Source organism: Acanthochromis polyacanthus, chromosome 22 (genome assembly GCF_021347895.1).
Source record: "Acanthochromis polyacanthus isolate Apoly-LR-REF ecotype Palm Island chromosome 22, KAUST_Apoly_ChrSc, whole genome shotgun sequence".
NCBI lineage: Eukaryota > Metazoa > Chordata > Actinopteri > Pomacentridae > Acanthochromis > Acanthochromis polyacanthus.
Window position 1 is genome coordinate 14,597,002 of NC_067134.1, and position 15,099 is coordinate 14,612,100.

Sequence of the window (15,099 nt, forward strand, 5' to 3'; positions counted from 1 at the left end):
TGTTGTTTCATTGGAAATACTTCAAAGTTAATCAAATGATGCAATCAGAGACAGGAATCTGTTAGTCACATTGAGTCAGGATTTTTAGCCACAGCCTTTTATTCTTCTCCATCACACACAAAATGAAGGAAGTTCTCATTTCATCACTAGAACAGCACTTAAATACTCAAATCAGGATCAAGTTTGGCTGCACAAAAGTATGCTGGAATAATCATAGAATCACTTCCATCTTGGAAGAGGAACAAGTTTACAAGGAATCATTTACAAGAATTTCACAAAGAAACACATTTAATCCATAGATGTGAAAACATGTTTCTGAGGGATGTCATGGAGAGACTCAACACTGTTTCTCGAATAGGAGGAGACTCCGGAGACTGACTCAACACAGAAACACTGAGGAACCAGACGAGAAAGACCAGAACTCAAACCCAGGATACAGAGTTTCAGTGAATGTGGTGTTGAAGGTGTGGAGGTGGATCAGAGAGCCAGAGGAGACTCTGTAGAAGGACAGAGTTCCAGCAGGAGCATCCACATAAACTGAAACTCTGTGAGAGACTGAGGAGGACCTGATGGGTGTTTCTCTCTTATTGTGAATGACAGAGTAACCATGACGATCAGAGCAGATCAGACTCCAGGACTGATCATTATATCCAAACACACAGTCAACACTGTCTCCTTTCCTTCTGATTCCTCTGTAACTCACTGATATATCAACCATTCCTTTCCATTCGACCTCCCAGTAACAGCGACCAGTCAGACCAGTTCCACACAGCAACTGATACCAGTCAAACCTGTCTGGATGGTCAGGATACGACTGATCCTCCTCCACATATGTCACCGTCCTGTTGTTGTCAGACAGTCTGAGTTTTCTGTTACTGTGTTTGTGTCGACTGTGAGTTGACAGGAATCTGATGGAGAGGAAAAACACAACACAGCTGCAGTTATTGATGGATCATGTGATCAGTATTAAACCTTTGATGATGACCTCAGAGATGTGACGCTTTGAAGATGGTTGAATGTACTGCTTTGTTTCCATCAATCCATTAAAACACACTTACACTTCCTCAGACCTGGTGTCAACCATCGGACTCCAGCAGGCGTCACCCTGAAAGGAGAAGGACGGTCAGAGCAGCAGCGACTCTTTCAGCAGAACACATGGATGTTACATGGCTCTCACGGTGTTCCACTGATAAAGGACCAGTCCAATATGGAGACACAGACACCTGAATGCAGCATCTCTAAAGTCTTGTCCTGTACTGGTCATGTTCCAGCTCAGTTTCAAATCATTTTTCAGCTTTACTCATTGATGGTTCCTCTTTTCATGGAGCCAGGCAAACAGTTTATACTGCTTTCAGCCGTTGTACTAAGCAAAGCTAACAGTTTCTTCTGCGTCCAGTCTTTCTGTTAAGCTAGGCTAACAGTTTACCATGCTTCCTGTCTTTGAGCTAAGCTAAGATAACAGTTTACCCTGCTTTCTGTCTTTGTGCTAAGCTAGTGTTACCGACCTGGTACCATCGGCTTCTGAACCGTAATTGGACAGCCTCGGGTAAACACTAGCTCACTTAGCTTAGCGTGGCTCGCTGTTGGTACCATAAAACGGGGCTATAAGGGACAGCGGGGTAATAAGGGACATTTTTCCGGAAAATGTTTTAAATGTAATTCTGCGGTTTTTATGTTGAGCAGGATGCGGTTTTGTGTTATTTTTTAAAAAAACACATCGCCCTTCTTCAGCTCCACTGTTCTTCTTCCTTCCTACCGCTGCAGCATTTCCTCTGACGTCTCACACCCTGAAAGCTATCAATGGAAAGGGGCAGGCTTGGCCTGCAACATTAGGATGATAGTTCCTCAGAGTGTCTGTCTGTCTGTACCTGAGAGTATCCAGTCTACAGTGTGGATCCTCCACTTTATCCCTCAGCATCTTCTCTCCTGAGTCTCCTGGATGGTTGTAGCTCAGGTCCAGCTCTCTCAGATTTGAAGGCTTGAAGCTCAGAGCTGAGGCCAGAGAAGTACAGCCTTCCTCTGTGACCAGACAGCCTGACAGCCTGCACACACAAAACAGACGGACAACACTTGGCTGAATGTTTCTCACTCTTTCTTTTTTCTTTGTCTTTCAGCTACATTTTGCTGCACATTTAATGCGTCTCAAGCAATTCAACAATTTCAGCAATGATCAAAAATATACACTGACAAAATCCTGCACAAGTTCATCCATCCATTCTCTATACCGCTTTATCCTCACTAGGTTCGCAGGGGGTGCCTATCTCAACTGACTTGGGCGAAGGCACGGGATACCCTGGACAGGTCGCCAGTATGTCGCAGGGCTACGTATACAGACAAACAATCACTCTCACATTCACACCTACGGACAATTTAGAGTAGCCAATTAACGTCAGCATATTTTTGGACTGTGGAAGGAAGCCGGAGTGCCCTGAGAAAACCCACGCATGCACAGGGAGAACATGCAAACTCCATGCAGAAAGATCCCAGGCCCACCCCGGGATTTGAACTGGGGATCTTCTTGCTGCAAGGCAAAAGTGCTAACCACTAGGCTACTGTGCAGCCCTGCACAAGGTCAGTAAAAGCTAATTTCATGAATCCCATCAGCAGAAATTATTCTACTCAGGATAGCTGTTTATCCACTGATAGAAATCACATCAGTTTCAAAATGTAAGTCCTGACCTGAGAGCTTCCAGTTTACAGTGTGGACTCTCCAGTCCAGCAGAAAGACTCTTCACTCCTGAATCCTGCAGGTTGTTGTTAGTCAGGTCCAGCTCTGTCACACTGGAGGACTGGGAGCTGAGGACTGAGGACAGAGCTCCACAGCCTCTCTCTGACAGATTACAGCCACTCAATCTGAAGAGACAAAAAGCACATTATACTGATGAAACAGAAGCAAAATGAAAAAGTATCTTCAGTCTCCAACTACTTACACAACTTTCTTGGAGGCATTGACCACTGGCAACAGCCTCAGAAGAGCCTCCTCTGAAGCAGAGTATTTCTTCAGGTCAAACACGTCCAGATGTTCTCCTGCTGACAGTAAGATGAAGCCCAGAGCTGACCACTGAGCAGGAGACAGTTCATCTGTGGACAGACGTCCCAATCTCAGGGACTGTTGGATCTCCTCCACTAGAGAAACATCTTTCAGTTCATTCAGACAGTGGAACAGATTGATGCTTCTCTCTGCAGACACATTCTCACTGATCATCTCCTTGATGTACTCCACTGTTTTCTGATTGGTCTGTGAGCTACTTCCTGTCTGTGTCAGCAGCCCTCGTAGGAGATTCTGATTGGTCGGCAGTGACAGACCCAGGAGGAAGCGCAGGAACAAGTCCAGGTGTCCGTTTGGACTCTGTAAGGCCTCGTCCACAGCTCTCTGGTGAAGATGGTGTAGTTCAGGTTTTTTTAGAAATACTTTCAACTTCTTGGAGGCAGTTTCTTGTTCTTCCAGCAGGTTGATTCCAGAGTTGATGAAGGTCTGATGGACATAAAGCGCAGCCAGAAACTCCTGAACACTCAGATGGATGAAGCAGAACACCTTGTCCTGGTACAGTCCTCTCTCCTCTTTAAAGATCTGTGTCAACACTCCTGAGTACACTGACGCTGCTTCCATATCGATGCCACACTCTGTCAGGTCGGACTCATAGAAGATCAGGTTTCCTCTCTGCAGCTGATTAAAAGCCAGTTTTCCCAGAGACTCAATCATCCTCCTGCTATCTGGACTCCAGTGTGGATCTGTCTCAGCTCCTCCATCATACTTGAACTTTTTGACTTTGACCTGAACCACCAGGTGGTGGATGAACATCTCAGTCAGGGTTCTGGGCAGATCTCCTCCCTCTCTGGTTCTCAGCAGCTCCTCCACAACTGTAGCAGTGATCCAGCAGAACACTGGGATGTGGCACATGATGTGGAGGCTTCGTGACTTCTTCATGTGGGAGATGATGCTGCTGGCCTGCTTCTCATCTCTGAATCTATTCCTGACATATTCCTCCTTCTGTGGGTCAGTGAACCCTCTGACCTCCGTCACCATGTCCACACAGTCAGGAGGGATCTGATTGGCTGCTGCAGGTCGTGTGGTTATCCAGAGGCGAGCAGAGGGAAGCAGATTACCCCTGATCAGGTTTGTCAGCAGCACATCTACTGAGGTGGACTCTCTAACATCAGTCAGGATCTCATTGTTGTGGAAGTCCAGAGGAAGGCGACACTCATCCAGACCGTCAAAGATCAACACAACCTGGAAGTATTCAAAGATGCAGATTCCTGCTGCTTTGGTTTCACTGAAGAAGTGATGAACAAGTTCCATCAAGCTGAATTTTCTCTCTTTCAGCACATTCAGCTCTCTGAAAGTCAATGGAAACATGAAGTGGATGTCCTGGTTGCTTTTGTCTTCAGCCCAGTCCAGAGTAAACTTCTGTGTTAACACTGTTTTGCCGATGCCAGCCACTCCCTTTGTCATCACTGTTCTGATTGGTCCATCTCTTCCAGGTGAGTCTTTAAAGATGTCTTCTGCTCTGATGCTTCTTTCTGCTTTGTCTGCTTTCCTGAATGCTGCTTCAATCTGTCTGACCTCATGTTCATGATTGACCTCTGCAGTCTCTCCCTCTGTGATGTACAGCTCTGTGTAGATGTCATTCAGGAAGGTCGACTGTCCTGCTTTAGCGATGCCCTCAAACACTGTCTGGAACTTCTTCTTCAGACCACATTTAAGTTTACGTCCACAAACTCCAGCAGGAAGTTCTGAATGAAAACACAAGAAAAAAAGAGTGAAGTCGAAGTAGCCTGGATATTAAAGCACCAAAGTAGCAATAAAGTGAAGGTGACAGTTTGTCCCCCTAAAGACTGATTGTGTGAAGATATTCTGAGACTTTAGTAAATTGATTTTAAAATTATGTTCTTGGTTTATAAAGGTCCTAAAGCTCGTGTCCGGAGTTTGAATCGCAGTGTCTCCCAAAACACTGTTGGTCCCTCCCTCCCTCTGATTTTGCCCCTTTATTTGTGCATGCGCGCAGTACCTGAGAGGGGTGCCCGGAGTGCTGCAGCATCTTGCCTGTTTTGCTGTTTTCCACTCTTCTACATTTAGTACATTTAGCAAATAATAAAGGAATTACGTTAGAATTCTATATTGAGTCTAACTTGTCCTAATACCAAATAACATGAATCTGCTAGGACGAACGAGTATAGTTTCAATATGTGATTACACTCATGTATCCCTCTCGATGACGTTGTTTATCAAACTTAGTGCATTTACGCGTGTATGTGTATGACATTGTTTATTTATTTCTATCTAGAGTTCAGAAATTGCATGACTCCTCTGACGAAGAGTATGTCCCAGATGCCCCAACATCTTCCTCCAGAGGTCGGCCATCTAAACGAAGCCGTCAGGCGGGCCTATGGAGGCCGTGGTCGGGGAGCGACGCGAGCACCCCGAGCCAAAAACATCCTGCAGTCTCTTGGCCTGACAAGCCCGTGGGATTGGTAACTTTTCTGGAAGTTGCTGATCCCTGATGCTCTCTCCTCCACAAGCAAAACAAATGTGCGCACGGTTGTGTAGTGCGTAGCTCACCCACCCTCTGCATGGGCTTGCTTGCTTGCTGTGCTAACCGTTGATTGACAGCATGACAAGGCTGAAGCTCGAACTTGAATTGGTCGGTCAGCGACCGGCGCTTTTTGGAATAACATGGGGGTCTATGAGAGGAAGGCGGAGCTCATGAATAAATTTTCATATCGCGTCATACTAACATTATATTATAGTTTCAAACTAGACTAACACATTTAAGCTTTGTTAAACAATGATACATAAATTGAAAACAAACGGAAACTCCGGACACGAGCTTTAATGGTCTTGCTCCTATGTATTTATATAACTTTGCTTTACCATATAACCCAGTAGAGTCCTTGAGGAAGTGGCCTTTTAACAGTACTCAAGTCAAAACCAAGATGTATGGTGAAGTACCTTTTAATTATTATGGTACTTGATTATGGAATAGCCTGCCTGAAAATCTGAGGGTGACTTGTAATATTAATACTTTTAAAAGCAAACTTCAGACCTACCTTTTTAGCCTGGCTTTTAATTTTTTTTTTTAAATTTCATCTATTTAGGTATTTTATCTCATTTTATGTCTCTTATTGTTTTTAAATTTGTTCAATTAATTTGTTTTTGTTTTAAATGTAATGTAAATGTCATGATTATGAGTTTGGGTGGCGTGTTTTATCTTTGAGTGTAACGCACTTTGTGCTAAATTTTCTTGTATAAAGCTATTATTATTATTATTATTAAATGTGCTGTTGATCAGCAGCTTCAGTCTTTACACAAATCCTCTTACTGCTCTGCAGACAGTCAGCCAGCTTCTCCTGCTTCATCCTCCTCAGGAACAACACTGTGATCTGCTGAAACATCTCTCTGCTGCTCCTCTGGTCTTCATCATCACCCTCCAACTCCTCCTCATTCTCCCTGTGACTCTCTGAGCATTCTGGGTGATCTGGACTCACAACCTTCTGCATCTTCTTCAGCTCCTTCTTTACAAAAGTCACCATCTTGTCCTCCAGCAGCTGGAACAGAGAAATGTGTCAATGAGTCCATCACAGTCAAATCATGGAGCCAAACATCAGATCCATGTTGGACACACTGACAGTCCACTGGTCTACAAAGAGCAGCATGGAGACACCTGAAACAAACAGATGGAGAACAACTTGTTGTCCATGAACACACCATGAATATGGAGTCCAGGTGATGCTGCTGGACAGACTGAGCTCTGGGAACCTCTGAGGTCGGCTGCTCCACTCTGTGGATCAACATCAACAGTTAACTCTCACTTATCACACAGAGACAACACCCAGCTGAAGGTCCATGATGCGCATTAGAGATTCCGACATTAGTCTGTTTTACAACTGCAGGAACTTTCTCTACATTTTGGCTCATCATCAATCTTTGTTCTGACCACAGAAACCATCCCAGTAGAACTGGGGTATGCAACTAAAATTCAAAGTGATCCAGTCAGAGATAATTTCTTACAGCAAAGGTCCGGAACATCATAATGTCTAACTGAATTAGTGTGATATATATTGATGTAACCTAGTAATTCTATTAGCATCTGCATGTAATCAATAATTGACCATCAAATCAAATTAATTCAGTACAGTTTCAAAATTTTTTGACAATATTCATTAATAAATAACTTTTGATATAACTGTACATCTTAAAATAAGTGCAGAACTTGAAAAATAATGACTGAGCAACCTGAACCAACTTATATACATCTTAACATACCTCCATCTGAAAAAGTTAAGCGATTGAAACATTTTTACATTTTTACAAGTCTTCTATCACTCCAGCAGGAGTGCCCATTGAGCATTACTCTGTGTTGCTCAATGGAGAACTGAGCTGCAGCTTGCCCTGCCAGTATTTTGAAAACGAGGCCTGGATGGTGTTCAGGGCCATTCTCAAGCACATTTGGAGATGCTCATTGGTTGAGTCTGGAACAGTATTTGGTTTTAATTATGTTCATCGTTGAGAAAGCTGTCTCACAGCTGTATGTTGACCCAAACATGGTCAGCATGTGCAGGGCGACTTTTCTCAGACATGGGAAACCAGTCTCAGAGACCATTTGTAGCCAGAAAGTGGCATGGTCGGTTCCTCTGAACTGCCCTTTAAGGGCCACATCTACTTGGAGATCAACCAGTTCCATCTGAAGAGACCCAGCATTCGCCCACTTGTGCTGTGTGGCATCCTTTGAGAACTCCCTGACATCTGTGAGGAGAATGGGGTTCTGAATGAACAAGGTAAGCTGCTGTCCAAAGCTGAAGCTGTCAAAACAGTTTGCTGAAGTTTATTATCAACCTATCAACAAAGTCAACAAAAGAAGACACATCTCTCTGTCCCTGAACCTGTTGCTGCAATGCTGAGAATTGGACACAGTCTCCATGCAGGTCTTCCTTGAACACCTCAAGTTTCCTCTGAAAGGAGTGGACAGATGTTAACAGTTCATAAATTGAATTGTCCTTGCCATGAAGCTTCAAATTAAGTCACTGAGATGAGAGGTGATATCAACCAAAAAGGTCATATTATCTATTTTTTTCTTATCTTTTAAAAAGAGATAAAACTGTGTTGCCTTTTGATGCTTCAGCTCTGCCAAATAGGCTGCTGCCTCCCTTCTGATGGACCAAAACTGCTCCAAAACCCTGCTTTTGCTGAGCCATCTCACACTGCTGTGCAGCAAAAGATCATCAGCAGTTGCTTCAACTTCTCTGAGAAATTCCCAAAGCATGCAATGCTGATAGGATGAGGATGCCTTGAGAAAGTTTATCATTTTCATCATTGTGTTCATCCACCAGCATGCTCATCTGACAGGGTTGAGCACAGGACAGACTGGCGAATTATGTAGTGGTAAGCAATGAGCTCAGGATTGTCTTTCTTCAGTGTCACCACAGCTCCTTTCTGTCTCCCTATCATGGTAGAAGCTCCATCTGTAGTCACTGTTTGCCACTTGTTTTGGCTCTATTCCTCTCTTTATTAACATTTCCTTAATGGCCAGGTAGATGTCCTCTCCTCTTGTACTGGTCTGAAGGGGAGTAAGATCTAACAGGTCTTCACAGAAATGTTCTTGTCCTTGTTGAAGAACCTGACATAAACTACCAACCCGAGCATTGTCAGTCACATCAGTGGACTCATCTACAGCCATGGAGCTTTATAAAGAGCCTTCGTCTAGCTGGTTAATATGCCATTTTTCTGTTTAGCCTGATGATGCTGACATCGGTATTTGCTTTATTTTGTTGCAGAAGCTATTCTTTTGTTTTCCCTCAAGTAAGGTTTCAGCTACTGCACTCATTGCACTCCTTGATAACCTCCCCATTTACTAAATGGTTTTTTTTGTGTTGCCCCAGAATTCAAGCAACTCTGAGGGAACATTCGTTAGCACGGTGCTGGGCAGTGAATGAATGTGTCAGGATCCTGGTTGGACTGATCACACTGGGCTCCAAGGCTGCTTATTTTCTGTGTCTTAGTTTAGACTGATGGGGTATGATTGGTCAAAATCTTTGTGGTTTTTTCATAGTGGCATTTCACATTGCCACTTTTAATGAGTGCAACGGTCTTCTGAACATATCACACAGAGGTTTTGTGCTCTCAGGAGGCAGAATGAGCACAAACGAGTCTGTTTCACTCCGGGTTGAAAGCTCTGTTTTTGTCATCCACTTTTCTTTTTTAGTCAGCGCCATTGTAATTTTTCATGTCTTGTTTAAGGCTCACCAAGTTTCTTTGCCTTTTACTTTATCCCTATCTGGCTCACACGTCCTCGTCTTCCTCTCGGTGTTGCTTTATTTTTCATGACTGTCTGTCCTCCTCTCATCTGTCCCTTGCCTCTCAACTGCTATCGGAATGCAGGCAGAGCTGTGATGTTTCTCGCCTGTAATAGAGACTGCATTGGTTGAGTAGCGTCACGTGGGATGGCTGAACTTGTATGTAATTGGTCTGTGCGTTTCTGAGCTGAACCAATGCTGTAAACACTGAAACAGCTGCGCCGGTAAAATCGAAGCGAGTTGTCAAATTTAAATCCTGTTACAATTTACTGATTACAAATCTGGCTCCATATTAGATGGTGTCTGGTCCGGATCCGAACCGTGGCCCACACAGTTAGTGACCCCTGCTGTAGACCTTTTCAGGACTGTTTCTAGGAGTTCAAAGTTCCTACTCCAGGGTTGGTAATTTCTGAGAGAACCTGGAAACTGCTCTGTAGGTCTTGATGCTGACAGATTAAACTCAGAGAGTCCTCTCCATCCTCGTCCACCATCAGTCGTCTCCATCAACAATGAAAATTTACCCTATAGGTTAACATGCAGGCTAACATGCAGGCAAACATGCAAACATGCAGGCAAACATGCAGGCTAACACAGGGTTCCCATCTTTCCTGAATGATTTTCCAGGACTTTCCAGGAGATTTCCAGTCCGGTCACATCATCCACTAATACGTTCCCGTCCCCCTCATTCTTTGAAGTATTCTTTACTACAGCTGTAACTTGCATTTACCCGATTGTTTCTATATTTATTACTCAGACATTTGATGTGCATCTATGACTATAATTTATCTATGAAAAATAATTATGGCAGATGTATCATAGAACAATGCAACACAACCACACATTACAGCGTAACAGTTCACTAGCAGGACAAACTGGAGTTACAGTGTTCAACTGGGTAATTCCCAACTCTACTTTCTCTTCTCTCCTACTTTCTCTGTTGCGATTAATTTTAAAATATTAGGATATTTTTAATAAATCACTGACCCATTTCCCTTTGTTTCATATCAGTTCATTGCTTAACTCAGATTTTCTGAACATCTGACACTTGCATTTCTCGTGATGATAATGTGTTTTTCTTCACCCTCTTAAGCCCATATGGAGCCTAATATGGCTCTGTTGGCCTACTGGACAATTTAATGCAAAAATATGGACAAAATGCCAGAATGTGCTTCAACTGTAACAAAATGTGCCCAGAAAATGACAGAACAAAGCCAAAATGTGACCTTAATACGAACCTGAAAAATACCAATATGTGCTCTTGGTATGCCAGTATACACCTGAAAAAATGTGATCAGATTATAAACAAATTACCCAAAAATATGCCACCTAGTGTTCCAAAAGGCAGCCCTAAATATGCCATATCCAGAATATGCCCAAATGTAGCTTCATTTGCTGATCAGGGTTTAAGAGGGTAAAGTTTGTTCAGTGAGGAAAAAATGTGCACAATGACATGTAAACAGTAGCCAGGACAGTTCACCCTCGCACTCATCTGGTCCTGGTATCTCCTCGTTCCACCGTTTATAACCTTGTTTATTGAGAACCTCTGCCCTCTGATATTCTGTGTTGCATTTGCAGACTGACATGTTGATTGTTTACGCTGTAGTAATTGGACATTCTTGCTTATTAGCGTGTGCACGCTAAATTCGCATTCCAGTGTCTGCAACTCAACCACTGAACGGAGGTGAAGTGAGCGATGTCACCGTGACGTCATCATCATACGCAGGCGGACTTTTCGCAACAGAGACTTTATCTGTGTTGACCATAGACTGTATTCTATGGTGTTGACCGGCGTCATCGACTGAAAGTTTGATTTCAGACATGAAACACTCAGCTGCACCCTCAACTGTTGTGGATGAGTTTATGCGGACGCCACCACACACCTCGGCAGTGAGGGGGATGAAATGATGTTCAGTAAAGTGCGGGTATCGCAACACCCACACAACAGAATTCCTAATGTTGTTTTCATTCCTTTATTTTTATCAGACAATAAAACAACTGTGAACTACTGAGTGAAACGTGCCCACGCCTGTTAAGCCGCCACAATGCCAATATCAGAGTTTTGTTTCATCTCGCAAGCATAGACTGTAATATAGTGGACGTAGCATCTGGCTCCAGAATTGAAGCCAACCCGCTAGGTTGCCTCCAAAAGCTTTTTCTCCATAGACCCCAATTCATTTTTGGAAAAAAATAAAATTTGATAGACTGATGTTCTCCAGCTCAGGATTTTTTTTCCCGTTAGTTTTCATGGTCAAAATGAGAGATCAGGTGGCCGATCTTAAAATAATCGTTAAAGTTGGTGGAGCCAGGGGGCGTGGCTATACTTGATAGACAGCAACAGAAGCCTCTGCGGTAAATGTGGGCGGGATAAGAGAGTCCTCAGTCAATCCTGCCCCTAGTTGCTCTCCGGTCCAGTCTGTTTGATGACGCTTTTTACGTCACTGGCTCCAAAAAATCCAAAACGGCGACCAGGAAGTAGCAAAATCCGGGCTTCATTTTCTCGGCGTTGAAACCAACGGGTGACGTCACGGTTAGTTTACGCCTGCTCGCAAGTTACAGCCAAGTCAGGGGAATGCAAATTTGATTGGCTGGTAGCGTCACATGGGGCGCTGCGCCGGCTCGAAGCAGAGAAGCGCTATTTTATATATATTATATGCCTTAATGTTGCCCAGAAAATACGGTGACAACAGACATGCATGCGCATAACTTGTAACCCGTTTGCATTGACAGGGGGAGGATAAATATTTTTCCAGGACAAGTTAACCGTTTCCAGGACATTTGACCTTTTTTTCTCATTTTTCCATATGTTTTCCATGGCTGGAAAATTGGTCAGCCATTTTCCAGGTTTTCCGGGATTTCCAGGATGCGTGGGAACCCTGTAACATATAGGTTAACATGGAAGCTAACATATAGGTTAACATGCTGGCTAACATGCAGGCACATGGGAAGCGACAACAGTCGTGCTCCATTCATTTTCTATGGCTGCTGTGCGACGAGACGAACATCGCTTTCCCCCTCCCAACAACGCGACGGCGACATTCGTGCAAGTGAAATTTCGTGCACGTTCACGTAGATGTGCACCCACTGGCTTGCAACACGATACAAGAAAGTTGAAAAATGTTCAACTTTTGTCACTGTCATCTGGAGCTTCAACCAATCAGCGAGGGTTTCACTCACTTGCCAATGAGCTTACAGCATGTTACACAGTGCAGTCTGCTCCCATACATTAATGGTCCGCTCCGGTTTTTAACAATTTTTTTCAGCCCTTTTTCAACATTGCGGAGCAAATCATTTTAGTCGTGATTGACTTCCCGAGTCTTTATGATCCTTCCCTTAATGACTATTGTTATATAAATAAACTAGAAAAGCACTCGGAGAGCGCAGACCTCCGCCAGGCCATCTGTTTGTCTGTCTGTCTATCTGTCTGTCTGTCTGTTAACAGCATAACTCAAAAAGTTATGGCGGCCATCTCTCAATTGTACAGAGTCCTTCAAAAAAATCCTGGATCCATACGGTGATCCAGATCACCTCCAAAATCTAATCGATTGTTACTTTTGCTCTTCCGAACATTCTGTAAAAATTTGGTGAAAATCAGTCCATAACTTTTTGAGTTATGCTGTTAACAGACAAACAGACAAACAAACTTCGATGATTACATAACCTCCTGGCGGAGGTAAAAAGCTGCTGCATCGGAGTTGGTTGGCGCCAGGGTAAACTTTTATAAGCCAATGTCAATAGTAAAATTTCGGCTAAATCAAGCAATATCTTCTGGCTCATCATCTTTATGCTTTTCTGTCATGAAAATCTTTGAAAACTTAAAGAAATCCTCCAATTTCACAGCCGATCAGAAGTGAGGGAGACAAGCGATCTGTGCTTTTGCACAGCGCGCTGTGTGTCGCCGTCGCCTGCCGCTGCCAAGTATCGCGCACCGTGTGTTGAATCTATCTCCTGTTGCGATGACTTTCGCATTAACCCCTAAACAGTCGATTCCCGTGTGTTGAGCCCCTAACAAGGCTTATATGATCAGAGAACTGGAGTTTTGTCTGGTAAAACTATTTCTTGATATTTAGTGAACTCAGACTTCTTGCTGTGATCCACCTGGTTCTGTTTTTAATGTCTCTGTGGATGATGTTCACATTATTAGCATCACTTCTTCAAAACAGTTCTTCTGTTTGATGAGAAGCCAATCTGCTATCAAACTAGCAGCTCTGAAACCTTGTTCTGAACATCTTACCCCTCTGCATCAAGACCTCGTTCTCCTTTAAAGTCAATAGGAATACTCTTAGACCGGTTGCTCATGAGGGACACATGGCTGGATGCAGTTCCAGGTCCAGGTCCAGAGGTCTCTGATCTCTGATGGATTCTGGTAAATAGAGAGGAAGATCACCAGGAAGGAAAAATCATGTAGCAGAGTTTCAGAGTGATTTAATGATGGAACATATTTGAAACAATGACAGAACATTTGACACAAGAGTCAGTAGTTTGATTTCGCAGCTTACTTCTTCTTTTTTCTTCTTTTTTTCTTTCCTCTTACTTCAGGACGTTGTTCTCTTTTAAATTCAACAGTAAGATCCTTAGAGTCGCTCTTGATGGACACACAGCTTAATGGAGGTCCAGGTTTACGTTCAGGTTCAGGTGGATTCCTGTCAATAATGATGCAGCAGTGATGTGATGCTGAGCTCTGACATGCACAAGAGTCCTGGACAGTTAGAGATAGTGGTCTCACCTCTGAGCTTTGCTCTGGTTCTCCTGTTCCCCACACAGAGGGACTCCCTCCTCTCTGCCCTCACACTCATCCATGCTGCTCAACTCACAGCAGCTCACACACACTTTCTACCTTCACCTGCACAGGAAACAAACATCATTGATTCACTGAAAACCTCCTGGAAAAGATCAGGTGCTGCACTTCTACTATCAGTCCAGCAGATGGAGTCATGGAGCTGCAGAGACTCACCCACAAACCCAAAGTCAAAAAGACACCACACAGTTTGGATTGTGAACAAACAAAGAAACATCAGCAGCTCATCAAACTAACTCAAGTCAATCAATAATCTAATAGAAATATTGACTGACTGCAGTCAATCAATAACCAAATAATCAAAGTTTGTGCTGAAATAAGAAGTGAACATGTAGAAACATCACAGAGCAGAAACAAACAGCAACATTACTGAAGTTGAAGCAGCAAACAAAGCAAATTTATACTTTATTTAAAGCGCTGAAGAAGAAGAGGAAACTTTCCAGTCCACTCCTGGACGCTTAGACAGAGACAGGTGATCTCTTTCCTGGAACCAGTCAGGACTCCACCTATGAGGAAGCAGCAGGCAGAGTTTCACAATAAGAGCACATTTTACAGGCTGATTCCCACTCATTACATGTGACAGATTGTTTCAACATTTAACCTTTTTCATGTTAAAGATCAACAAACGGACTGAGTCTAATTAAAACCTGACTGAAGGAGCAGCAGAGTCACAAACTGCAGGTTCTGATCAACACACTGCTTCCTCCAGCAGCCACAAACTGACCGTCCACCCACTTTCACTCTGATTTCTAACCACTGATTCAGGATCTGGAATGTTGGACAAGCAGATGGAATCAGTTCTGATTATGGGGGAGCTGGAATCTGAAGATAAACTAAGGAGTCATTTAAAGTTTCATCTCTGAGCCTCAAACCCCCAGTCACAGCAGGTTTTCATGTTTGATAACTACGTTCTACATGAGGGAAAAACTGAGACAAAAATACAACAATTAGTCAAACTGAGAGAAAAAATTAAATGAGACACATTCACAGAAATAAAGCTGAAAATTAAAAAT

The 15,099-nt window shown here is 43.4% G+C and overlaps 1 protein-coding gene across 6 annotated transcripts in view; it reads right to left on the bottom strand.

Moving 5' to 3' along the window:
• Positions 1-572: 572 nt before the first annotated feature.
• Positions 573-15,099, bottom strand: part of LOC110967925 (NACHT, LRR and PYD domains-containing protein 12-like) — a 246,638-nt gene continuing 232,111 nt past the window's right edge. The window contains exons 10-12 of one of the 6 annotated variants that reach the window (XM_051941899.1): positions 1,869-2,042; positions 1,059-1,105; positions 573-908 (exon numbers count right to left, since the gene is read on the bottom strand). In XM_051941899.1, coding sequence (XP_051797859.1) covers positions 835-908; positions 1,059-1,105; positions 1,869-2,042 — 295 coding nt within the window. In that variant the 3' untranslated portion in view covers positions 573-834. Of the gene's footprint in view, positions 909-1,058; positions 1,106-1,868; positions 2,043-14,045; positions 14,132-14,573; positions 14,593-15,099 lie in introns of those variants that run through there. The other 5 variants (XM_051941898.1, XM_051941897.1, XR_007938892.1 and 2 more) reach the window with 5 other exon arrangements.